Here is a 27,563-nt window from a genome sequence, read left to right as displayed (position 1 = left end):
TGATATAATAATATAATATGCAACATAATTAAATAATAATAACTACTGAAGTGTTTTTTTCCCCCCTCAGTACAGGCCTGGATGCACTTTCAAAGGCTTAGTGCAGCTAGAAAGGCCCTGGCACCTGTTTCCTTTATGTTTTGCTTATCAACCATTTTCGGTAAAAAGCGCTCAGATGCGCTCCGTCTCCGTGGACACAGCTCTGGAGAGCCGGGGGGGGGGAGCCCCTGTTTTCATTTTCGGTTTGGCACCTGCTGCAGCTGTTTACGCCCGGCTCCGAGACGGCTTTCATTCGTTCCGATAGCGGGCTTTTTTATTAAAGAACAAGAGCAACGGCCACACAAAAAAAAGCCCTTTGAAACTCCGTAATGCAATAGAGCTGCTAAGCCTGCAGTCGTATTAGGTTATCCTGGACCGAAATCCCCCAGTGGCATGAAACATAAATCACAAATGTCAGGTTTTTTTTTTTCTTCCTTTCCCCCTCCTCCTCCTCCTCCTCCTCCTTCTTCTTAGCCCTCATTGTTATCTGGCCGCCTCTCGGGTTTTTGAGGGTACGGTGCAGACACGAGTTTTTCGCCTGCCCCTCGTCTCCTAGGTTGGTTTGGAGCCTGTGAACTGATTAAGGGGAAGGAGGCAGAATATACTTCACTCAGAGAAGCCAGCTTTTTGTGGATTTCTTCCAGTAATGCATCTCCACTGTGTTAATGATTGAAGCAGTAGTTATCTCTATGGAATGATGCAGGTCAGACCTAAGATCACAAAGGTGATTAGAATGTTCTCAACTCAACATTCTAATGCTGAGCACTACTGGTAATTGAAAGCAATGGAATTCTAGAACGCTGACTTAGAATTTAGGGGGGGGGGGGGGAAACTTTCCAGAAAGCCTGCTCTTCCCAAGGGTTAAGATGAAGGATGGAATGCGGAAGCGTGGAACGGATGGAATGTTGAAAGCGATGGGCTCCGGAATCAAACTGGTGCCAGTGACTAACTGGCAACTTTATTACAGAAAATTGAGATAAGGATTTGCATTTTTTACTAAGCCTGCTGCTTTAAATGTTAATTGCGTGCTAGATTCATTCCCCTGTGATTGTGTGTGTGTGTGTGTGCGGTAGATTCACACTGCCTTAATGGACGTCTGGCAGACAATCGAATTTTAATCATCGAGGCTTTGCTAACAGAGCAGAACGCTGAGCTGGAATGGCAGGTGCCTGTTATATTCCCCCCCCCCTCCCCCCTCACCCCTTTCCTAATGCACCCGGTTACCTGGGACCCCATTTTGAAATCGACTTCGTTCCCTGAGCAGCGTAATGCATATTAAACAGCCCCGATGTCTTTCCAAAACGATCGCAGGTTATCTGCGGGCTGGCAGGTGTAAGACATGGCGAGGCTCGGACTCCGAGGGACCAGAATGGAGTAATTGAGAATGTTCTTTTCCCGGCTCTGTGTAGAGAGGGCAGGCAGAAAGCGTCGGGCAGGAAGCCTCGTGGACCCACAGGCCGCCATTGCAGGATTCTTTATCTCCAGTGATTCGCTTACGCTTTTGAGGCACAGTGTGGATGCCGCACGCTGTCTGCCGTCTGCTGTCGGCTCGTCTGCCGAATCGCATTTACCGAGGTAGCCACGGCGGAATCTGCGGCGGACGGAAGGCGGCGGCTCCGGCAAGAGAGGAGGGCCCCAACCAGACCGCGCCGCCGTCGCCTCGTGCAAATCGCTCCCCTCTTTCACCTCCTCCTTCTCCTCCTCCTCCAGCGAGCAGAATCTCTGCTAATGAAGTCCCCGCTCGCCTCTCTCCCTCTGCTCAAGCACAGACGCGCGGCGTGAAAAGCAGATCAGAGCAGCGTGAAACGCTTTGGCGACGACGGTGAAAAAGGCAATGGGGACAGCGAAGAGGCAGGTGATGATGATGGTGGAGATGACGATAACGATGGCGACGATGATAACATTGAAACGTACTGAACCTACACCGTGTCCACTCCCCACCGACGGTGTCCATGCAGCTGTGCTCTAGGATTCTCTAGACACCCTTTTACATGGGCAAAAAAAGAACATGGATGTAGGTGTGGTAAAAAATCCCCATTGTTATGACATTGGATCCATTTACTGGACAGCAGTGGTAACTGTTCCAGCATTAATAGAAAGGTGCCTTTAGACTTCAGGCGCGAGCGCTACTGAATTCACGAGCGCTGTGCGGCCGACGCTCTTTGACGTTCAGCTCCTGGAGGGCGCCTCCGTAAAACCTTAACACCCACCGGGTTACTGAACACTCGCACATGTAGTTGTCAGAAATGTCCTAGAGAAGCCAGGTCAGAAGCTAAGTATGCATTTGATTTGATTCAAGAAACAGGCCTATTATACAAACCATTCCACTTTTACTTGAGTTTATTGAGCTGTAGAGAACCTCACGTAGTGTCTACGGCAGAAGTGAGAATGCTGTAGCTGGTCGACCAGGGGGCTCGAGTTTTACCAGTCCCTGTTAGCTTTCCTCTTCCTCATTTTTATTTGACAAAACTACTATATTTTTTTTACAGCGTGTGCTCGTTACGCAAACAGATGGCTGTCAACACATGGTGCCCTGCGCATACATATTTCATGCAGTCAGACGCACGTGTGTGTTTCCCGTCGTGTGGAATGTCGCCAGTCCCACTCTGTGGCTAATGTTTGTTCAGTTCCTCTCCTCTTTGCTGGCTCACGTCCTTTGTTAAACATTACCCTTAATGCAATTAAAGCATTACCTTTAGCTGTTGAAGTGTTATCTTGAACAAGCTGCAAACTACACAAAGCCAGGGTAATGAATTATAAATCCCATGCAGTGTGGGCTAGAAAGGTATTGTTGTGGTTTTTGAAAATGTTTCATTTTTAAACTGTGCGCAAAGTTGGGGTCTGGCAACTAAAACACTTAAAATTTGAGTGGCTTTAGTTAATTAAAGCTGTGTGTGAGGTACTCACATTTGTGGTACGAAAAACCATTGGATCTATTCCCTTTTAAGTAAAAAGGCAAAACACTGCAATTATACTGTGCTAAAATGGTCATAGTAATTGGGTAGAAAAGCCTGTACAAACTTTTTGCATTTAACTTGCTCATTTTAAATGGCTCTTCTAAGCCTGTCTAATTTGTCTATTAGGCCTATTGAGTATTATGTGGTTTTGTGGAAGGTATTTTAGTTTGGTTCGCCATTTGAGGCTGTGACCTCGTCTTTCCCACTGAGCTGCTTTGTAATGAACGGAGAGGGTTTTATTCTTGAAACAAATGTGCTGATTGAATTGAATCCTTTGGCTATTTCACATTTGTTTGGTTTGCTCACTGTCCAATTATTAGCAGAACAGGAGAGCTGGAGCTTTTCAAGATGAAAGTGAAACCAAGGTGTGCAGCCTACATCATTAAATTTGCATGGGTTGGAGGTGTGGGGTGCGTGGGCATGCGATTCTGCTGCCTACTTTTTGCTAAGAAATCGGTGGGTCGTTACTGGTGGGCTGTTGACAGTTTGGGTTGACCTGTTGGGTTCATTGGCATGTGAAATGCAGGTCATTGGCAGATTTAAAGGTCTGGCCCAGTGCTAGTTTATTGGGTCCTGCCCCTTGGCAGTTGGTTAAAGGCTCCTCATTGGCAGTTTATTAGGCCCCTCCCCTTGGCAGGCTGGTGTCTAACTCATTGGCAGTTTTTGAATTTCAAATTTGTGAGGGACATGCTTTGGGGGGAAGGGGTGTTGGGTGGTCAGAGAGGTGTATTTGGGGGAGAGAAGGGTTAATGGCCTGGGCGAGGGCAGGTAGGAGCTCGACCTCGACACTCCCGTGCCAGCCATTTTGTTTTCCCGCGGAGGAGCGTTGAGCTCTTTGTGAAAAGTAATAAACCCTACTCTCCTTAGATATGACTCACAACGAGAGTAGCGCCCACCTTTTTTTTGTCCCTTCTCTCTCAAAACATTGTTTTTTCTTTCTTTTCCTTCCACTCTGTCTTTCTTTCCCTCCTGTCTTCTCTCCCTCTTAATTAGAGGTTTCTTTTTTAGAGGAACCCGGCGGCGATTTTCTGCCAAAGGTTTTTCGAGATTTTCCGCGTTCTTTAGCCTCCACGGGGCTCGCGCGACGCAAGTCCCCGGAAAAAAACATTTGCGCGGTCTCCAGCTGGTCCTCGATCCGCTTCGTTCGAGATGGCAGCCTTTTAAAAATACCCGCGAGAGAGAGAGAGTGCGAGAGAGAGAGAGAGAGAGAGAGAGAGATAGAGAGAGAGAGAGATAGAGAGAGAGCGATAGTGTCCTCCGTAGCCGCGGTCCTCCAAATCCCCGGTCCCCGCGGTCGTGCTGCAGATCGACTGGCACCGCCTCATTGGTTTTCTGCCTCGCCCGGTCGTTCCGAACGGAGGTCCAAATGGGCCGTATGGTAATCTCCGCGAAGCTGCGGTAGACCCGAACGCGTTCGCAGCTTGTTTGTAACCCTTCCAGCTCCGCCTCCCAGATCGACTGAAGAACGTTCGCCGAGTCACTGGACGTTTCATTTTATTGTTTTTAAAATGTACGTCTTTATGACTTATTAATCGGTCATCTGTCATCATATTCCAAACTGTATTGATTTTTGTATTTGGTGTGTGTGTGTCAATAAAAAAGTACAAATGTTTTGCATTCATCCATGCCTGCTTGGAGGGAAATTAGAAAATTGCCTGTGTATCTTATATTACAGACAGAGGTAGTTTTGCACAGAAATACCATCTGTTACTGTATTAGTTGCTTGTCCTGGTATTCTCAAGGTTTTCATTTGCTGTGCAATTTTCTGAATGTAGATACACGACGGTTGTAATTCTGAACGAATCTGGGTACTAGAAAATTACATTTAAAAAAAAATTATTTGCACATTCTCAGAATGGAATGACTGAATGAAACTGAATGCCAGCTTTTAGTTTTTGTCTTTTTGCCTACTATATATTTCTGTAATGCTGTTTATATCGACAACTCTTTTTTTCTGCTTGGCGCTGTTCTCTTTCTGGATTTTATCTGGGAGCCAGACACAGTCTGCAAGTATGTAATTGCAAAAGGCATCATCAGCTTAGGCAATATTGACAGAAGAGTAGAGATGCAATGGCTTTTTGAAGTGTGTGGAGAAGCTAAGTGGTCATGATGTAAGAGGAGGGCTTGGTGAGCTTTCCTCCTCTCTTCCTTCCTTCATCTTGTCTTCTCCACATTCTGCTTTTCTCCAGCACTCTCAGCTCTGCTGGTCTCCTACCCTCCTTCTCCCCTCCACTCTTCCCTTCTGCCCCTCTGCTTCTCGGCCCCTCCTCCTCTTGTCTACTTTCATTCCTCCACCCTGCCTTTCCAGGGTTTTGTGTTTGCATCAGCTCTGAAGTGGGTCACCCAGTCATCCAGTCATCTGTCCAGCTGAGTCCTGTTCCTCAGTGGTTCAGACTAAGTTGATCTCTCTTTCTCTCTCTCCTCTATCTCTTCACTCTCTGTTTTCTCTCTCTGTCACTCTCTGCTCGCTTCCCTCTCTCTCTTTCTGTCTCTCTCTCTTCTCTCAAATTCAAATAAGCTTTATTGGCAAGACGTATGCATATTTCCAAACCGTAGGCACAACAAACAATAAACATATGAACGGAATAAAACTTTGTGTGTGTGCGTGGTATTTGTGTATGTTAGTCGGTGTAATTTCAAGTGAAAATTAGATGAAACAGTGATGAAATAATAATTAAGAAATGTGTACGAAAATTAATTTGAAAAAGAAAAAAGGTGATTGTGCCATTGCTTATGTGTTATAATTACAGTAGTCTTACTTATTTCTCTCTCTCTCTCACACACCCAGCTTGTCATCCTTGAGGACTATGCAGACCCCTTCGACGCCGAGCAGGCTGGCGGGACCCAGGGTTCCGCAGAGAAGGCCACGGAGAACGACGGTTACATGGAGCCCTACGAGGCTCAGAAGATGATGGCAGGTAGGCCGCACGCCTCGGTGAATCCTCACCTCACCCCCCTCCCTGCTGTACACTGTCTTACGCCTGCGCGTGTGTCTGTGCTGTATATCAGTGCTCGTCTCTGCGACCTCTGCCGTCAGCCGGGTGAGCGCAGACTAGCGTGGCGCTCTCCTTCGAAGCGCTCCGCGTCGAGCGCGGCTTCTCAGCCCGTCGCGGTTTGCGAAGTTTTGCGAGTCGACAGGCGTGAGCCGCGCGTGAAGTGCCGTGTGTGTAGTTTAGCAGGCGGACGTGCGGGCTCCAAATCGAGCAGCGAGGATCCTGAGCGCTTCAAATTAATGTATACCTGTATCAGTCAGAGCTGTATGAGTGAATCAGTTCAGAGATGCTGTTTGAGTGAATCAGTCCAGAGCTGCTGTATGAGTGAATCAGTCCAGAGATGCTGTATGAGTGAATCAGTCCAGAGATGCTGTATGAGTGAATCAGTTCAGAGATGCTGTATGAGTGAATCAGTCCAGAGATGCTGTATGAATCAGTTCAGAGCTGCTGTATGAGTGAATCAGTCCAGAGTTACTGTATGAGTGAATCAGTTCAGATATACTGTATAAGTGAATCAGTTCAGAGCTGCTGTATGAGTGAATCATTCAGAGTGCTGTTGATATCATTAGAGCTGCTGTATGAGTGAATCAGTTCAGATATGCTGTATGAGTGAATCAGTCCAGAGATGCTGTATGAGTGAATCAGTCCAGAGTCTGTATGAGTGAATCAGTTCAGAGCTGCTGTATGAGTGAATCAGTTCAGAGCTGCTGTATGAGTGAATCAGTCCAGAGCTACTGTATGAGTGAATCAGTTCAGAGCTGCTGTATGAGTGAATCAGTCCAGAGCTACTGTATGAGTGAATCAGTTCAGAGCTGCTGTATGAGTGAATCAGTCCAGCTGTATAGTGAATCAGTTCAGAGCTGCTGTATTGAGTGAATCATAGCCCTTTATGAGTGATCAGTAGTGAGTGAATCAGTTCCAGAGATGCTGTATGAGTGAATCAGTCTAGAGATGCTGTATGAGTGAATCAGTCCAGAGATGCTGTATGAGTGAATCAGTCCAGAAATTCTGTATGAGTGAATCAGTCCAGAGATGCTGTATGAGTGAATCAGTTCAGAGCTGCTGTATGGGTGAATCAGTTCTGAGCTGCTGTATGAGTGAATCAGTTCAGAGCTGCTGTGTGAGTGAATCAGTCCAGAGATGCTGTATGAGTGAATCAGTCCAGAGATGCTGTATGAGTGAATCAGTCCAGAAATTCTGTATGAGTGAATCAGTTCAGAGCTACTGTATGAGTGAATCAGTTCAGAGCTACTGTATGAGTGAATCGGTTCAGAGCTGCTGTATGAGTGAATCGGTTCAGAGCTGCTGTATGAGTGAATCAGTCCAGAGCTGCTGTATGAGTGAGTCGGTTCAGAGCTGCTGTATGAGTGAATCAGTCCAGAGCTACTGTATGAGTGAGTCGGCCCTTCTGTATAGGTTTTATTTACCATTAAGCTCCCTTTCTAAATAGTAAAGTCCCTGTAATTCAGACATTTATAGTCGCTGTGTTGATAGTCTGGGGCACTATTTATAGGTGGAAATACCTTAGGAAGGCCACAAGGTCGCACGCACGGTATGTTCGAAAGGTAATTTACGCACTGGCGTGTTTATGAGTTTATACAGCGCTGGCGTTGGGACAGCCAGGCTATTATGTTTTCATCTGCAGCCGTGGCCCATGTGACAGGGGCGGGCTTTGTTCTGGAGAGACCACGGCTCTGGCAGACTTTACCGAGAGCACAGCTCAGCTAACCTCTCGAACTTCTATCGTAACTGCGAACAAGTTCTTACAGTTTCCAGAAGTTCATATAGAGAGGGGAAAAAAAAGTATTTTTGTGTCTGGCAAAGAAGATGTTTTACATCAAGGAAAAGCAAACTTGATATTTGAAGGAGCGCCCTGATCGTCACGGTGATATTCATCTGGAGTGCTCGTACTCGTCTTCACCTTTGTTGTTTTAGAGAGGAAAAGCGATACGTCTCTTCTGCATAGCTGCAGACGCTTCGGGTTTTCTCTGCTCCGACTGGGTTTTTGAGTTTCGCCTTTCGTAGAAAAAGATCGTCGGTTTGTTTTGCCGCGGCTCTTCTGACGAGGGTCACGACCTTCTCGGAGGAGCGCACTTGTGTGCGAGAGAGAGAGAGAATCCGAGGCGTTTGCGGAGACGAGTAGAGGAACGTCTCGCTGCGAGATAATCACTGTCGAAAAATAGATGCGGTTGTGCTTCCGTCTCTCTTAATGAGAACCTAGTTTTTTTTTTTTTTTTTAACACAGCCTCCATCTGTTCATTCAAGATTAACTACATTATATTCCCAGGGCCTACGCTGGCCATCTCAAAGGCAGAGTGATTTGCGTCTATGGTTTATGCATCTATGGTTTATGCGTCTATGGTTTATGCGTCTATGGTTTAGCGACCGCCGGAGCTTTGAAGGCCATGTGGCGCACCGGCGGGCTCTCAGGGACTCCTGTCGTGTCTGCGGCGGGAGCCGCAGCCCGTTCCGCGAGGTCACCTCCCCACGGCTGCAATCGCATCGGCCCGCTCCTCCCCCACCCCCACCCACACCACTAATTCTCCAGTCCGCAGGCACGGCCATCTTAGAGAGCCTCCCGCTAGCCAGGAGAGCGTTAGCGGGCTTTGCGTCAGCCTTCCCCGCTCCCCCGGTCCGTGTAATCGGGTTTGACCTCCGGCCCCTTCCGGACGCTCCCCTCCGATGCCGCCTGTCGGTTTTCGCCGCTCGATACTAAGGCTTAATTGGACGCATCCCAGACTGCGTTGTTTTGAAGTGCCACGCCTTCCCTGGTACGCGCGCTTCGAGCGAGACGCGCTGTCTCAGCCGCTCGCGGAAGAGCCCAGACACCCGCTAAACAAACACATTGTTTCTCCCCCCCCCCCTTAAAGACGCCCCGCTCCAGAGGGTGCTCGAATGCTAGAGACAATCGACTGAAACGCGAGCCTGATTTTTGAAATATGCAAAAGGACCAGCGACATAATGAGGGATTTTCTTTAAACCAACTCGACTGGCCCGCTTCATTATCTGTCAATCATGTGATTGGCAGAAATGTTTAAAGTACACAAAGCCTTTGTCCCTCGTAAGACACACACACGCACGCACACACACACACTCACACACACACACACATATGCAATAGTGGATACTCAGTGTAGCTATTGTTAGTGTGGTGAAGGCTGTGCAGTCACTTAATGATTTAAATTTTGTTGTCACTCAAATGCAGATTTGCTGTCTCCATGCCCATTTTCTCATGATTATCAGTGGTACAGAAGCTAGCGGGAGAGCAAAGGTACATTTTGTTGGCTTTATTTGTTCTGTCAAGCTAGTGCCAAACTGGAGCAAGACCCCCGTGCAAACATGAACACACTACACAGCCGTCTCTCACACACACATGCGCGCACACACACACACACACACACAAAAAATCTCAGACAGAAGGAGAGTTGTAAAATGTTGCTGTTGCCCACAGCCATATTATTTGGTCCGCTAGTCTAGCTGCAATAAAAGCATTTCTCATTACTGACTGTGTCTCTGCTGCGTTGCCGCTGACAGCGTTTGTCTTGCCCAGCCACGTCTTTAGATGGCAGCTAGGCTGAATGGGAGAGAAACGTGGGGCAATTGGCAATGGCCACTACTGGGAAATCTCATTCAACTCTGATTATGGACATTTCCCTTCACCGCCAATAGCGGGAAAATAACTTCGTCATGGTTCCGAACCCCATACTGAGTCCGGAAGAGGGGCAGGAAGTCCTTTGACTTATTTTTTGCAGGCCTTTGCAAGTTGAGTTGGCTGAACTTGCCAGACTGTGAACAGGCCAAATTTAACACACCTGCATCTTTACATTAAAATGAAGGGAAAATGTTGATTAGATCCGGACCACTGTGTAGGTGTTTGTTAATAAGTACTTACCTTTCTTGTGGCTTGTCAGTTCAATCAAATGGAACAACATTGATGGATTTTATTTCTTCTTAACGCCAAAATAAACCGTTAACATTTCCGTGGGAAAATGACTTGTTTGTGAAAATATGAGGGTGGTGATTTCACGGCTCGTTCTGGGGAAAAAAATGGAGCCAATTAATTGTTTCAGGACTGATAATGAATCAAGGTGGCATTTTATATCTATTAGTAATGGTGTATTACCCTCTGTCATAATGCCTTCTCGTTCACAATGAATGATCACTGAAGGGTGAGATTTCCTGGCGATAGCTCATAGTTTGTCATACTCCCCCCGCCCCCCCTCCCCCCCGCACGTCTCAAAAGCTGTTTTTTCTGTTGCTGTCACCTTCCTTGCGATTTTTAAACTGCTTACTGAGACGAGAGGTCAACGGACATATGGATGTCAACGTTTCTATTTCTCTGCCAGCCTTGGCACGTCCGACGCATGGTTTGCAGTTAGTTTTTTCAACCTTGCGGAGGCTGTGTGGTTGGGAGTGGTTGGTTGGTGGGCAGGGGTGGGGGAGGGAAGAAAAGTACAATGCTAAGTGACCGTGTCCCAAACTGCTCTCGTTCAGCCACTCCCTTGATGCTGCACTGATCTCAGATCAGTTTTCTGCACACGGGGCATGCGTGCCCACTGGGTGTGCGTCAGTCATCACTGATTTGAGACCATGGTCAGAAGACAGAACCAGTGCTGTTAAGCACTGTTGTGCTTTGCAACACTGTTTGGCCCTCTTGTGGATTTAAAGCTTTTTTTAAGATTTTACTTTGGTGAATTACAAATTTAGCTATAGCATAGTATAGCATAGCATAGCATAATATAGTGTAGTATAGTATAGTATAGTATAGTATAGTATCAGTTCCCAAACCTTGAAGCTAGTAGCCTGTAGTCTAATATAAAACAAGTTTGAGTAGATTTTTTGCTTTAATTCAGCATACTGAGTAATTTTGTAGGTTTTGTAGCTTTGTGTCTTCATGAACTATAGCTTTGCTTATCCATTCATCAAATCTACGTCTGTTCTTGAATAAAAATGTAGACGTGATGTGAAAATCTCAGCGTCACCATGAATCATTGCACTAAAATCCTCTTAAGTCTGAGCATAGCACGCCTTGAACAGAGCAGCATGTGGCTGAAGGGGCGGTGTCAAGCCACATTTTGAGGAAATGCCATTGGAAAACACCAATGAGGAAATATTACGCTTGGAGCTCAACCACCTGCAGAATGCACCAGTGTGAAAAAAGCAGTTTTTGGTGTGTGTCAGCACTTAAGTTCAAAGGTTATTGGTGGACTGAAGTGTCCAGACACCTTGTTTTCAAGGCCTAGATTATCTGCTGAAAGGAAACCATCAAAAACCTGCTGGTCACATGGTCCTCCAGGACTGGGGTTAGAGATGAGATGTAGCCTATAAGATAACAGGGTCATAGTGACAAGGAAATGAACCATGGGGGAAAATATTCATTTTAATTGACAGACTGTTATTTGTTAAGCGGATAAATGCTGAAGCCATCTATCAAGATCACCGTCCACTCTGTGTAATCAATTTAAACAGCGGTTCTTTAATAATTTATCTCATAGATGGGCATATGGTAATTCTTAAATTGTCTAATAAATTATTGACCGGAATCGCGGGTGGTTCTGATGCATTGTATGCTGCTGAGTTATGGAGAGACATGTAGTATGATTGCCACAATTTCTATCAAAAACAGGGGAACACGGATTCAGGTGAAAACCAGGGCAGAAAGTGAAGTCACACAGAGAGAGAAAGCGAACAGCAGAGACCATGCGAATGGAAGCTAACGTGAGCCCTGGTCACGCAGAGAAAGCTATCAGAAACAACAAGGTGGCAGATTTCTGAAGGGAGGACACATTGCTATGAGGTCACATGCAGCGTGCACTTGCTACATTGTGGAACAGTGATGTACGTTTCCTCCCATGCAATGAAAATAACTACCATTTCACCTCAGTTAGGATAACATTAATATAGGGGTGTACAATGTGGAAATTAATTTCAATAACCAGTATTTTACTGCCCATAGGCTTGTGCTGATACCTCCCTGTATTCCATTATAGGAAAATGCAAACTGCGACCACATTTCCACATTCAAATAGATGAGTTCCGATGGAAAAATGTAAATAATGTAATCTGTGTAAAAACAAATCTTTGCAGTTTTTAGGCAGTGAGCATGAGTCTACAGAGCTACTGAGTCTCTGTATAGTTTTGCTTGTAAGTTTGGGTAACAATAATAAATAAAAATAAATTACAACTCTTTAGATTACTAGATTAGGCTGTAATGTGTGTGGACCCTGTGATCACCTTTTAACTCCTGTTTTTTATCTATTTACTTTATTTATTATTTATGTTTGTTTGTTTATAAATTTTAAATTTTCACTTTTAACAAGGGTTTTACCATATTCTGCCATGTCATGGAGAAGCTTTTCTATTGCACCATCTGCAACATCTGCAGAGACAAAAATGAAGCGTTTTATGCTAATTCGAAAATCCAATGAATTCCTAATAATTTTAATATTAAGAACCAGCAATAGTAATTACCATGCAGAATTTAGAGGAATCGCCTCTTAGTCTGCAACAGAAGGAAGCAGCCCAAGGAACAGTGGCATCCGTCTCTGTCTCCCAGTCCTTGCACTTTGACTGAACGATCGGTCCAACGCGGCGGCCCCCCGCAGGAGGACCTCCTGCCGCTAGGGGGCCTAAAGGGCGAGCGGATTCGTTGCAGGGGGCCCCCGAACCTCACCCAATCACATTTCGCCTCGGTGATGTATGGCCCGTTTGGTCGCGGGCCAAGCGCGTGATGGATCTCTCCTTCTCCCGGTGCGCTAATAGAGTTTTTCTTCAGAGGTGTTCCGTCGGGCTTTGCAGCATGCTTTGCAGCTCCTCAAAGGCACCGTGACCAGCTCTGCATTATGAAAAGCACTTTTTGCCTTCCTGCACATTTTGAGCCAATAGTCCTATTTAAAGGGAAACTCAAACTAAAACTGCGGCACATAGTATTTTTTTTAAGTATGTGTTAAAAGATGCAAATAAACTTTAAACTGTCCATTGACATAAAATGGAAGTGCGGACGTGAAGATGTAATCACCGGAGGGACAGAGTTCTTAGTCCCCCGGGAGGCGCTCAGCGGGCAGGTGTTTGCAGGGGTGAGACTGAAAGGGCTCTCAGTAATCCAGCTCCTCCGCCCGCAGTCAGCAAGCGGAGGGCCGGGGCAGGTGATTTATTAACCTTCTGGAGATGGATGCCGCGACTCGCTAACCCGCCAAGGCCGGCCGATAATCTCCGCGCCCCCCCCCAGGGAGGCGGCCGGCACCCCCCTCCGGGGCCGGGGGACATCGGGACCCGCTGTGACTCTGAGTGCGCTCAGCAGCTCCTCCGGTTTTTATTGCACAACAACCCAGGTGTTCCTTTTCCTTGGATTTCATGTGTGTGTGTGTGTGCATGTGTGTGGGTGTGTGTGGTGTGTGGGTGCGTGTGTGTGGTGTGTGTGTGTGTGTGTGCATGTGTGTGTGGTGTGTGCTTGCGCGGTGTGTGTGTGTGTTTGTGTGGGTGTGTGGTGTGTGTGCGGTGTGTGTGTGGGTGTGTGGGGTGTGTGTGTGGTGTGTGTGTGTGTGTGTGTGTGCTTTGTGTGTGTGGGTGTGTGTGTGTGTGTGTGTGTGTGGTGGTGTGTGCTTTGTGCGTGTGTGTGTGTGTGTGTGTGTGTGCGTGTGTGTGGTATGTGTGTGTGTGTGTGTGTGTGTGTGCGTGTGTGGTATGTGTGTGTGTGTGTGTGTGTGGTATGCGCGTGTGTGTGTGTGTGTGTGTGTGTGTGTGCGCGTGTGTGTGTGGGGGTGTGTGGTATGTGTGTGTGGTGTGTGTGTGTGTGTGTGTGTGTGTGTGCGTGTGAGAGAGAGACATGGGCCAGAATGCCGTGTTCTTCTCCCCCTGTCTGCCGCTGTTCTGCCTGGCTGGTTACTCTCGGTCGCGCTCGTGTCAGAGATCCTGCCCCGCAGCAAACCGCACGGCCGTCCCCTACATCTGTCACCTTTTCTTCAACCTGCCATTTTCTGACCATTCCAAGAACGTCCAGCCACGGTCACCACGGGCGCGGTCGCCAGCGCGGTCGCCAGTGGCGACAGGGCGTCTTTGCCGCCGCCGAAGGCGCCTCTCTTTCTCTCCCTCCTCCGTCCTTCCCCCTCTCTCTCTCTCTTTCTCTCCCTCCTCCGTCCTTCCCCCTCTCTCTTTCTTTCTCTCCGTCGCACGCCTTAGGTGTTCAGACTTGTCAGAAACAGGCGAGGCGAGATGGGGTAGTGCTTAAGGCCAGTTCTGTCCAGGTTCGCTCCCCGTGCGCATGTCCTGGCAACACGGATGGGCACAGGCAGGTCCTCCCCCTGCAGGCAGACGTGAGACTTTTCCCACGATGCGAAGGATGCCGGTTGGCCGACCTTTAAGCATGACGCAGCCCATGTAAACAAACATGGCTGCCCGGTGAATAGTCAGCAGGAGAACCTTCACGTGTTCAGTTCCACCCTTTTCCTGAAACTTCACATCAAGTGGGAGGGGGGGGGAAACCAAAGAAAGGAACTTATGTGCTGCTTAGCTTGGCTGTGAAATTATTTATGTGTGTCAGCCATTCAATTTTAGGATATGACACTGCTTTAATTGATTTTAAGAGACTATGAGTCAACATGCTTTGGAGATGAAGCCGCCGTTTCGCAATTGGTCACAACCTCTGCTTCCTGTTGCCGGCCAGTCATTCCCACTTTATTTTGTCATAAAAGATGGTTTTCCTGAATGAGGGCTGTTGGTATCGGTTTCTGTTTCCTGTGACTCACTTTAGAACTACGTTTCCATAGTGCAGTAACCGTAAAATGTTTTGAAGTGCTGGGAAAGGTTTCCTCATTGCTGGTCTCTGCTGTGTTGCAAGCTTCCTTTTTGCCGTGTGTTTATCAATGTAATTTACTGGGGGTGGTGTGGCACTTCAGACTCGTTGTAGGAAAAATACGAGCGTGTGGGTTTATAGCGCGGCTTAGAGCCGGCGTGTGCATTAGTTAGATTGGGGTTCCTGCTTAAATTTCATTTGTTGCATAGTTTTTCGCTGGCGCTTTTATTTATTAGGGCACTTACTGAGGGCCTCGAGGAAGCAAATTATGCAAAGTGGCTTCTATGCTTTTTCATTTGTGAAGCCGCAGACTGCAGGCTGTGTGTTGCAGGTGCAGACAGATTGCCCACCCCACCTCCCCCCCACCCCCGACAACTCACACTGTAGTGCTTCACTTCACAATAAACAATGAACAAACAGAAAATGCCGTACCGACATCAATAGTTGTAATATTTTTTTTTCTATGAATGGGAAGAGTTGTACCTGAACTAATAGAGACTCCCCTAACCGGCGTCCATTTCAGTACCTCGGGCTGGGGAAGACGCACACAACCTGTCCAGAGTTGCATTCAGCATTGTGCTTACGCAAGACGTCTTCCTTGAATTGAAAGTAAACGGATGGGCGTTCACTGAATCCGTCCTCCCTGAGCCGTGATGCATTCTGGGGTTCGGAGTGCGGTTACGCCGTTCTGAGTCCCCCGTTTATTCCGGCCCTCCGCCCTTTCGCGTAGCCGCCGGCGCTGAAGCTCGAAGCTCTCTCACCCCTTTCACGGAACGTCGACCTTCCGTTAGCATGCAACACGGGGCCGAGGGATTTGTCTCTTTTTTTTTTTCTTCGCCGTCCGCTCCTCGCGCGCCGCACAAATTCGACGAAATCGCCGAATCGAGGGAGCCGAAGGGCCGTGAAGGGCCCGGGGTTTGGCGGTGTGACGACTCTGCCGATTGGACGAGGAAAAGGGAGAGCTCGCGCTGGCGAGAGGCGGCTCGCCTCGGCCCGCTCAATTACCGACGGACCGCTGCGGAGAAACGTCGAAATCTCCAGCCGCCGAGTCAACCCGTAAAAAATCATATTATTTTTGCCGCTCCGCTGTTTTCTCTTACACCGGAACTGTGTGTCCCCCCCACCTATGACTAGCATTATGATAAAATGGCTTTTTATTTCTCCGCACCGCTCAACAGATATTCACGCGTAACCCGGGTTGCCGTGGTGACCGAAGACACCTAAAAGCGCTGCCCTTTAAAGCTGTTTCCTGAAAACATGCCAGCGGTTTACTCTCCGGTTATCGTTTAGCGAGTGTATCTAATTGGAGCTCGGAAATCGATGCGAAAAGGAAATAAGTGCTTTAAGCGAACCAAGGGCGAGCTTTGTGCGACAACCTTTTCAGAGAATGCACGTTTGAATCCGATGCCACGTTTTTTCGGGTTATGCATTTTTTAGTATTTAGTTTATGGAGAAGGCCGCTCGGCGAGTGCGTCTCCTGAACAACAGCACCCGTCTGCGCTGAACGGATAGTATTCAAAAATGTAAGCAACTGGAATCACCTTGGCCAGGAAGTGTGTACGGTTTGAATAAATAATGGAATTGCCCCGCGTTCTTTTATTCAGTGGCCTTTTTGGAATTAAGGGAATCAAGTTCCTATACTCTAAATTCTGCCTGCGTTTTGTTTTTTTTTCCAGAAGCTCTCTCTGTCTGACAGCCGTAGCGCGTTTCAAGGCTGGGAGCATTTGAAATAATGTTTTTTATTTTTTAACGCGTGCGGCGTGTGACCTTGTAGCTCGGAACGCTTGTCGCTGCGCCGTCCCTCTTAACGGGCGGGCCGCCGGGGGAGGGTCCGTCGAACCGCGCCGCGCGCTGTTTCTCCCGTAAAAGGCGGGGCTCGTTTATACGCCATCTGTCCGACCCGCTGCAAGCGGCACGCCAGACCTCCCTGCCGAGCCAGCGCTTCCTGTCGTCGGCCCAAACCGAATGTCCTCCCGTGTTTACGCACCCCCCCCCCTCCATCCGGTCCTCGAGCCCCGAGCCGCTCCAGTAATACCATGGCGATGGCGGCGGCGTCCATCACGATTCGCGGCTCGTGACCTCGGTAGTTTTTGGCCACCTCCGATGGAACCCGCCGGGGCAGCAAATAGCAAGTGCAGCAGAATTGCGGGCGGGGCACGGCAAGCGGCGGCTGGCCGCGGACGTCCGCGGAACCCGGCCTTCGCCCATCCATCATGTAGCCGGCGCGCGGTGGCAGCGCGACCGAAAGCGAAAGGGGAGCGGATCTCCGCCGAGGGGCAGGGGGCGGGGGGGGGGGTCATTAAAGCCCTTCGTTCCCGTTAAAGATTAATGGCTCGATTTTTCTCCCAGTCGCATCTAACTGCGACGCGCGCCACCCTGCAGAATCTGAATCTCCCCTTCAGCTCACCTCATTGGTCTAACGGATTACATTCAGAACAAAAAAAAAACAATGTATGTTCATCTCAAACGGTTGACATACTAATCTCTGCCAGAATTTAAATAGTAAAACTGTTTTGTGCGCCGGTGATCGATACTAAACCATTTCTGCTCTGTTTCGGGCCGGGCTCAGTAAATGTAATAGGAAGGGAGATTTTTAATGCTAATGGATTATTTTAAATTGGCTGCTCTGAAAGATCCATATTTTCCTCTCCAGTCAAGTCTTCTAATTTTGCCACTTGCATACAGAACAAGGGTGACGGCGTGTTCTGCCACATCTAAACGCATTAGCGTGACCTAAAGCTGCTGCAATCACGTTTTCAGTGTAGAAGCATAGGACTGTGTATGGGAATGTTGGGTGCAATGGCAGTCCGATTTTACATTTTCGGAATTATAACTAATTTTCAGAGCCAAGCTCTGTCTGTGGTGTTCATTCAGAGGAAGCTAAATATTAGATCAGTCTTACCAGCGAAAGATTCATCACATCATAGTTAAGTTCATTGCAGTTCATTCTAAGTAATTGCCGGTCTCCTTATATGTGAGTCATAACCACATCCAGTGATGCACCATTTCCCAATCTCGATCCTGAGGGCGGAATGCATAAAGCTTTCTCTTGTTCCAGCAGGGATCTTAGTTAATTAGGTATGATTGAGCTGTTCGGTGCTCATTGGGTTTGGTACCGCTTAACACACAACACTGTTGGTTCTTATCACCGATGTGAGTTGTTTGCAGTCCATTCTTTCAACACAAATCAACGTGTCTCGATGTTATTGATATTAATATGAACTCATGAATGAAGTCAGACAAAATATTGTGTATTCAGTTTCATAGTTTTAAGGGTCATAAGTGGGGCCTAGAGCAGTTAACTGCACTACTAATTGGAAGTATTCAAGTTTATTCAAGGGACAGATTTTAGTAAAGTGGAATGAGCAACTACATATAACTGCAAACAGTTCTTCAGCAGCGAAAGATTCGGTAGGTGTCAAATAAACATTATTGTTCGGTTAGCATTTCAGTCAAGCCCACAAATGGCTGGAAGGAAAACCAGCAGATGTGATGTGCCTCTAGGGCCAGTTTCGGAACCATTACATTTCAAAAGACCGTTACAGGTGGCGCTGTGCGTGCGTGTGAGACGGACGTCCAGGGTTGAGAAAAATGTGGTTTTTCCTGGTGCGTGATTCAGTTACTGGGAGGGAAAGTAGGAAATTGTGAATCATGAGTCAGGAAAAAGGGTCTGACTTAAAGGGCTTCTGGCACTAGGCAGTACGGTGACGCCCCATGCTGCCCTGCCCCTTGTTATTTCAGCGGGCTGGGGCTACGAGGGATATTTGGACACGTCTAATAATCCCAGGCCCCCCCTGTAACAGGCCTGTTGTCTTTTGCGCGTGAGCTGAAGGGCCCCATTCTTTATCTGCCTTTCCATTTTGAGCTAATTTATATCTGACATTTACACAGCGGCGACCCTCTGGGATTCTCCGCTCGCCTGTCACTGTAAAGCGAATCTGGAAAAATCGCTCGGTTCAGGGGACCGAGTAAAAGGATACCGTCGTGCCGACGTGCTCGTGCGGACAATATTGACCCGCTTAAAAAATCCTACATGCCGTACGGGCTGCTCCGTGCGCGGGCCCCTCCTCTGGACGAACGGCGTCCGCGCGGCGCTCCCACCCGTGCGCGGACGCGCACGCACGCACGCACGCACGCTCTGCCAGAATTGGGTCCATTAGCGGCGCGCGCCGGCGGCCAATGACAGGCCTGCGGATGACTTATTTGGCACTTAATGAGATGACTCTGTCAAAGACCCGCCAGTGAGCGGGGGAGGGGGCGGGGTGACAATTGCGGGCACTTCAAAGGCAGAAGTGTCACTGCAGGTGGACCACTAACGAAGCGCGAGAAAGGGTCGGGCTTCGTCACTTTGAGCCGGCGGGCCAGCTCGGCTAATGATGTCCTCGCGAGCGACGCGTTTATGAACGCAGAGGAACAACTCCGCGCTCCGTCGTTCCCTTTTCGCGACAGCGCGGAGTTTGTTTATCTTTCTCTGCGGAAAGTCTTTTTCACGGGCTTGCGCATTTTAAACAACCTGCAAATTGTGACATATAGATTTTAAGTTTAACTGGCAAACAAAATGTTACCCGGACATATTTACAATTATGTTATCATTCCATTGTTACAGGCAAACTGAGCAGTGGACAAAGTCAGGCTGAGTATACAAATGTTCAGGTGATTATCGTTGTGGGGAAAGAGCTCCTGCTGAATTGTGCCTTTTTGCAGTGCGGGCACGGAGGCCTGCGGCCTGAGGCCAGTCTCTGGAAGCGGCGTTTTAGTGGTTCTGAGGCTACGGCGGACGCTTTGCGTGTGACGGCTTGTTCGTCGGGGTCAGCGACGTTTGTCATGAGTATGCCCAAAGAACCTAGTATCTTGTGGCGGTTTGTAGCAATTTTGCTTTTGTTGGTGACGGCTAGCGTTGACGTGAAGCAGACCCATGACATCGTAGCGTGGCTGTGGTTCTATTGTGCGGTGTAGCGGCTGGAACATCTGGGGATGAATGGAGAATGAGCGTGGTTTTTGCATGTGAATGTCAATACTGCCATCGTTTGCGTGATCGTTAGGAAGGCGTGGTCTTTTGGGATTCTGAGGTATAAGTCCACTAGTTCAAAAGCCTCATTTTTTTCGGGTCCTAATCAGAATCACTGATTGCTGATTTATTTTATTTTCATGCTGCTGTTCAGTAGTAATTACACAGTGGTGGGCTAGGTGTTATTGTAAAATAATTCAGTAACTCGGAATTTTCAACAAAATTAACAGGCGTGTGCTTAAGATAATGTTATTAGCATGAGGAATTGGCTTTGTCAGACAATGTATTAGTTAGCCTAATTAATGCAATGTTTTAAATTATGATGTATGAATGTTGAGATTTTATGGCATTTGCATTGCATTAAGGCTAAATGAAAGCGCAACAGAATCGTTTATTCGGCTGAACACTGGGATAGGACCACAAGCCTGACCAATCAGCATGGTGAAGGGCTGAATACACCGCAGGGTAACCGTTAAGAGCAGGGTGCTGTGGGGCTTCTCCTATCATGCCATGTTATTCTGCTGTATCCATCTGCGGCTAAACGCACTCTCTCTCTCTGTTTCTCTCACTCTCTCTCTCTCTCTCTCTCTCTCTCTATCTCTCTCTCACTCTCTCCCTTGCTCTCTTTCTCACTCACACTCTCTCCCTTGCTCTCTCACGCTCTCTCTCATACACTCTCACTCACTATCTGTCTCTTGCTCTCTCTCTCTCTCTCTTCCTCCCACTACATCCCCCTTTCTGCGGGATTTGCCGAATGCAGCGTATTAATCAATAGCGGCGGACCGGGGGCAGCCAGTTTGAGCCTCATCCTCAGCCTGGCCAGTGGGCAGCAGCTGTAATTGCTTTCTGCTGACCGTTAATTTAATGTAGTATCTGACCGAGGGGGGTTATTAGGGACAAGGGGTGGAGGGCAAGGTGCTCTTCCTGCTGAGAGGGAGAGAGGGAGGAGGAGGTGCAAGGAGAGGATGAGAGAAGAAGGGAGAAGAAATAAAGGGTCCTTGTACTGTCAGAGAGGGAAGGAGAGGAGAAACTCCCACATGGAAGTACAATGATCGCTCTCTGTGGATGTCGTAAAATGCAGAGATATAAGTTGTTTATGGGCTGGGTCAATTATACATTTTTAATGTAAACTTTTTATTACTTATTATTCTTGGTCCTGCAATATTAATGGACTCTTGCAGTTATAGTCTTGTTTCATTGCTGAAAGATCCTATGTCGATTTCACTCTTGTACACCATTTGCTTCTTCCCCCCTATGTGATCCACTAGCTTAGCTGATCAGTCACTGTACCAGAGTAGGTCACAGGCGAAGGATTAACAAGAAGACTCATTATTGTCTAACAGTGCGGGATACATCCTGCTTAGAGGTTCCCCGGGAGACCTTATGGCCAATCACACGTCACTTAGTAAAACTCCCAGCCGCGATTGGCCCCAGTGAGCCGGGCCGCGGAGTGCATCGCTGCGCTAAGGGTTCTTGCCCGGATACGCCACCCAGGAGCCCCCCCCACCCTGCTTCCCATTTATAGATATTTAGATGTTTTTCCATAGATATCTTTTTCACAGCAGAGCGGGTTGACGGGCAGGTCAGCCGCGTACGCCTCCGTCGAGCGTAAGGACCCCGGCGCGCTCGCCGTCCCGGAGACGAGGCCGTCCCGCGGCTCCTGCCCTCTCTCCTCCGTAATTGACTCGCGCGGCGCATCGACTTTTCGGTTAGAGTGATTAAGCGGCCCTAGGCTCAGAAGCGGAGCCCGCGTCCGTGGTCGAGCCCCCAACCCCTTCCCCCCTCCCGCGGAGCGTCCGTCCGTCCGGCGCCCCTCGTGGGCCTCCGCGGACGGCGCCGAGCGAACGGGAGGTCGATTCCGACGAATAACTGCCGATCGACGGGGCGCGCGGGCTGCAGCTCGGAGGTGGGGCCGGAAGGGTTGGTTGGTTGGTCGGCCGGTCTCCTGTTCTCCGGCTTCGCTTCCTTTGGAGCCACGCACCCCGGCCCGTCTCTACAGTGGCACGCCTCTTATGCCCACGTGGCGAATGGGCAGGTACCGCGAGCGGCTTCGATGGCGTGGTGCTGTGAATCCTATTGTCCTTTAAAAACTTTATTGTTCAAGAGGGTGCATTGTCAATTAAAGGTTATTTTTTTGAGGAGCTAGGTAGAAAAAGACTAGTAGGCTATTAAGAGGGGGTTGAAAGTCCAGGGGTCAGAAAGTAAAAGTCACGCCAAGTGTTTCTTCTACCCGTGAACTCAGCCGGCTGGTTTGACTAATTAGTTCTACCTCCTGGTTGAGGAATTATGCTAATTAGCAAATCCAGGTGATTGGAGCAAAATACTGGGGCGGACTTACTGAACCTGGATTTGCCTCGTCTAAATATCACGTAAAAGCAGCAGTTGCGGTGACTGGCAGGCTCTGTGTCTCTGACTGACTAACCTGCCCTCCTCTGCCCCCCCCCTCCCCCCCTTGCAGTTTTCTCCTTGCAGGGCAACCCTTGAACTGTTGTTCCAGCCTGAAAGTCTAAACCAGCTCAGCTGCTGTATAACAGATGCAGCATTTAATGCCTCATGACAAGACTTCTAAAAATAGAATTTCGATTTTGATGAGGGAGGGAAGAGAGACACAAAACGACACAGATGCACACAAATACACGTGTGCACACATACATTTCACATTTAACATACATCCACATGCACACAAATACACATGTGCGCATACACACACCTCACATTTAACATGCATCCACATGCACACTAATACACATGTCCACACACATACACCTGACATTTAACATACATCCACATACACACAAATACACATGTCCGCACACATACACCTGACATTTAACATGCATCCACATGCACACAAATACACGTGCACACATAACCTCACATTTAACATACATCCACATGCACACAAATACACATGTGCACACACATAACCTCACATTTAACATGCATCCACATGCACACAAATACACGTGCACACACACACACCTCACACTTAACTCTCATCTACGGAGATACAAACTCACACACAGCTCAGCCCAGGTCATATGTAGGAAGTGTTCATTGCTATCGGACTTGGGAAGAGAGTGACACGGCACCTAGAATTAGCCAGCTGTGCTGACCGCTGTTATTTCACAGAATGGCGTACAGGAGAGTAGCAGCGAATAATATATGTCTTGTACTTGATGGGAAAAGACACGTGAGCGTGTGTGTGTGTGTGTGTGTGTGTTTGCGATAAGCAGCGCTGGCCCACATTGCGCTGGCTGTCCGCGACACGCAGACGGTGGCCATCCAGGCAAACACAGGCATCTCCCGAGAGGCGGAGCGAGAGCCCGGACTTTAAATATCACGGGGGGTGGGGGGGTGGGGGGGTTAACGCAATGACATTTCGGTTTTGTGGCGAGGGGGCGATAACAAGGGTCAATTACGATCCTATTTACAGCTTCCTTCGCGCACAAAAGCCCCCGGTTTCGCGGTTGGACGTAAAAAAAAAAGGGCCAGAAGAACGACGAACCGGCCGCGGAGACGCCGGCCTCCGTCCCCGGCGACCGGGTTCGGCGGCGGCTCCGATCGCGCGTCGCGCCCGACGCTCTTCGCTAGCGAGCCGAACGGCCGGCGCCGGAGGGGCCAGGCCCTTTGTGGAAGCGTGGGGTTATCGCGTGCGGATCGCGACGGCAGGTGACCCCCGTGACACGCCCGTCCAGACGGAGAACATTTGGCCTGCCGGCCCGCCGCGTGTCCTCAGGCAGGCGCTCCGGGTGAACGTCCGTCTCAGCTGTGTAAGCAGAGGGGCGGTGGGCATAGGGCATAACAGGAAGTCAGCTGGTTTGTCATTTAAACAGAATAAAAATGTTCCTTCTGCATTCCAGCGAATGGATTTTCAGATGTGAGGGTATTATGTATACAACGGAAACCTCAGTGTTACAGACTGACCCGGTCAACTGAACAGGGTATGAAGTCGAAGCAGCACGTGCACTCACGCCTTTTCAAGGTTTTTATTATCAATTGTTTGTGACAAGAAAGGGCAAGCAATGCAATTGAAAAGGGCCACACCATCAATAATTTATGAACATATTCCTCCCAGCTATAGCTGTATATATGGGTCCATCTAAAAATCTGCGCATTTGCAAATTCTCTAGGAGCCCAAGTATCCGAAGGCACGTAATAAAACAAAAAAACTGCATCTACTCTACAATAAAACATGTTTTAATGCATTGTTTGACACTTTGACAGGTACATTTATTCTTGAGTGCTACAAACAATTCAAATACAGCTGGGTAGTCAGAAGCCACCTGGAGACTTGGAGACTGTTGCTCCCTTTTTCAAAGTTTTCTCGCTGATGCAGTAACTCCACAGCAGCTGGTACAGGCCTTCAGAGCGCGTACGTGTGTGTATCGCCCTATTGCTCTTCCAAGATTATGTTTAATCTCATTTTCGCTCGGAACTATTTCATATAGTACGTGCAACCTGAGAAAAAAAAACACTGCACTCTGGGAAAATTGTGACATGGCTTCCTTTATCAACATTACAGCGAAGGTCTTTGGAAATGAAGCACTTGTACCGAGAACTGAGAAGGAGCACACAGAGAAAGTACCACGATGTACAAACTTGATATTTATTTATTCTTAGAATTGTGAATAAATGCTGTGAAATTAATCTGTACATATGTACCTACCTCTGGAAAGATAAATTTGCTGCTCAAGCTGCTCTCTGGAGTTAGGCTACTTGAAATGGATTTTCTTGCTTTAAACTGCGTTGCCTAAATGTCCCCATAGCTGCCATGGTATACCTTGCTGGTTGTTAGAAACTGCTGTGAGCATCAGAAATGTTGTTTTTTGAACTTTTGAACAGCTACTAAATATGAAATAATATTAAAAAACCCCAAAAATGATCTCACTTGACCAGTGTTTGTTGTAGAAGGCCAGAACAAAATCAAACTGTTTGCAAAAGAAGGCTAAGAAATGTACTGAAAAGGGGTTGTACTCTAGCCTATTGTTTAGAAATCCATTGAAGAAAAAAAAAACAAAATGAAAGAAGATATAAAAGGTTTGTTTTAAAAAAAAAGGCCAGAATAAGTAGGCCTGTGTGTGGTGAAAAGTTTTTCCTCACAGCCAGAAAATCCCCCCAGAGGTCACCCTGAGTTTTGTCGACTCCTAAATTCTGGGGGTCCCCCGCTCGGCGGGCGGAACAGACACCTGCGCCCACAGCCCTTTTATCGGAGCGGAGGCATCCATCACCCTCGAGGGCGCGGGCGAGGGGCGCAGATGTCTGGCGGCGGGCCGTGCCCAATCAGACGCTGGCGGTCTCCGCGGCAGCCCGTGTCCGCCGGGCTGCAGAGAAAACTCCATCAACACCTCCCGGGTGTGTCCGGCCGCCGACCGGCTATCGTTTTAGCGGGAAAATGTTGTCGTTGGGGGAAGGGGGGGGGGGGACTCGGGCGGTGAGGGCACCGCAGGCTCTTCGTGGCGTCTCCGTGGTGTCTCCGTGGCGATCGGTTGCGCCGCGGGCGTCTGGGCTCTGTCTCGGTTCGGAGCATATGGCCGGAGAGAGGCTGCATTTCTCTCGATTCAATTAGCCGTGAAGCCGGGAGCGCCGAACCGGGGCCATTGTTTCCGCTGGCGAGCGCGCCGGCGGGCAGACCGGCTCACCTCTGCCGATGTGGAAACGGGGCGGTCGTTTCGTTTTCGGAAGGCCGCCGGACCCCCGTGGCTCTGGGGGGGGGGACGCGGCCGGCCAGTACAGAACGGACTGCTGCGGGACGCGAAGCTCCGTTTTGGACGAGCGTCAGCCGCCCCCGCGCGCACACACGCAGAAGGGAACGGGCGGGGGCCAGGGGGCGGGGCTTGGCTGAGGGCTGCCTGCTCCGTGCCTGCTCCTTTCCTGGCCGCTGCCCTGTTCGTGGGAGAGAAGGAGAGAGAGATGGCCAAGTCCTCACAAGATGGAAAAATGGTACATAAAAATAGCTAGCAATTTTAGTTCAAGTTCAAGCAAAGTTCAATTTAAGCAGGTTAAGTGGTAGTGTGTGTGTTTGTGTGCGTATGTGGGTGTGTGTGTTTGTTGCTGGGTAATTAGTTAACAAAGGGAGAAAGGAGTACATAAACTAGGCAACCAGAGATGCCAAGAATGCGGCCTCACAGATGCAAGGCTTTCTTCTGCTTTTCTTTGACCTGCTGGTTACAAAAGCCGTTTCTGAATGTATGTAGGGAAGCGGGTCGTAATGTGATTACACCGTACGGACAGGCCGCCCAACACTTTTTACGAGCGGCAGTCCGGCAGCTTTCCAACGAGATGAGGTGGAAGAGCGAGCCACTCGCTCCGGTTTTTGGGGAATTTTCCCGAACTGTTGAGATGCAGGACCCGCGCCGTATCAGAAATTGAAACGTATTGACCTCCGACTGCCATCTCTGCAACGCCGCGTCAGCAAGCGTTTCGTTTCGAGCGCCCTCCCGCTCGATCGCAATTTTTGCCAGAAATAATTTCGAGCCTCCATTTTGGAGCGGGGACGCGATCGATCCCCCCCCCCCCCCCCCCGCCGGAGCATCGCCAGAAGTGGCGGCGAGCGCTCTCGCGGCGTCCACTTTATTTCTTCGAGAGGGCCGCCCGCTCCCGTCTCCAAATACTCGAGCAACAGGCAATCAGCTTTGAATTGCCCCTGATGGGCCGTTTCCCGGCGTTTGCCGAACGTGCTCCGAAGCGTCGTTGGAATAACAATAAGGCCTCGGCGCCCGCCGGCGCTGCCGCCCGGAGACACGGCGGAGCGCCGCGGCAACAGAGCGGCCCTAAAGCGGGCGGCGCGGGGGGAGGCGGCGGCGCTTTGGTGAATCGGCCCGCTGAGAGATTTCCTATCTGACGGAGGCTAGCTCCGCGCGGCGCGCGCGGCGCGGGGGGGAACGCGGACGCGGCATTGTTAGCGGCCATCTGCCGCAGCCAAGGTCGCGCGGTAATTACTGTTAAGGACGGGGGAGGGCTCTGTTTGTGTGTTTTAAAGCAGGGCCGACGGATGGGTATTGAGTGACGGATTGTTCCGGAAGAGTAAACCGGGGTCGTAAACGCGAGGCCTGCCCCGGCTGTGGTTAAGGGGCTGCAGTCGCGCATAAGTTAGCAGGCGCTAGCTGCGGGACACCTGGGTCCACAGGCATTAGCCTTGTTAGCAGCCCGTATCGAGCTAAATTGGCCAAGGCCTCGGTCCTTTAACCTCCCGGAGTTGTCGAAACTACATAAAACCGGCGGCGGTTCTTCACGCATTCTGAACGAGGCCGCGTCCTCGTTCGGGGTGTGGGGGGGTGGGGGGTGGGGGGGGGGGGGAAGAGCGCTGGCTGAATATTTACGGGCTTTTACCTTTCCCCAGCGTCAGCTCTTCAGCTCATTTGCTTCCCCTCTCTGATGTCTCACGGCCGTGTTGGGAGTTGTCTGTTTATTCACCGGGTTTATGAAAACGCATAAATGTGCGGGCAAACAGGAGTCGGCGGGAGGGCCTGGGAATCGTTAGCGCCGCGCACTTTAATTGTGTTTTAAAAGCTTTCGGCAAGTGGAACGTTAAGGGCCTTCGTGTCTTCTCTCTGGGTGACTGATGTTCGAGGAGCCCTTCATTTCAGTCAGATTCGAAGGGCTGCTATGCTGCAGCTTTTATTTTATCTCTTCTTGTTTCGACATTTTTTTTCGAACAATCATTTTGAATGACAAAACAATCATTTTGAAACCCAACCCCCCCCCCCCTCTCCCCCCCCCCTTTTATTTGCCCTGTGTCTGTTACCTACAACAGAATCCTGATTATAGAAATC

General features: G+C 49.1%; 1 protein-coding gene across 5 annotated transcripts in view; it reads left to right on the top strand.

Moving 5' to 3' along the window:
• Window positions 1–27,563, top strand: part of LOC135255178 (SH2 domain-containing adapter protein F-like) — a 114,756-nt gene that overhangs the window by 16,439 nt on the left and 70,754 nt on the right. For all 5 annotated transcript variants that reach the window (XM_064336006.1, XM_064336007.1, XM_064336008.1 and 2 more), the window contains exon 2: window positions 5,785–5,914. In XM_064336006.1, coding sequence (XP_064192076.1) covers window positions 5,785–5,914 — 130 coding nt within the window. The remainder of the gene's footprint in view (window positions 1–5,784; window positions 5,915–27,563) is intronic.

The sequence above is a fragment of the Anguilla rostrata genome, chromosome 5, assembly GCF_018555375.3.
Source record: "Anguilla rostrata isolate EN2019 chromosome 5, ASM1855537v3, whole genome shotgun sequence".
NCBI lineage: Eukaryota > Metazoa > Chordata > Actinopteri > Anguilliformes > Anguillidae > Anguilla > Anguilla rostrata.
The sequence above is the reverse complement of the archived record's forward strand: the minus strand, read 5'-3'. Positions and strand labels throughout refer to the sequence as shown.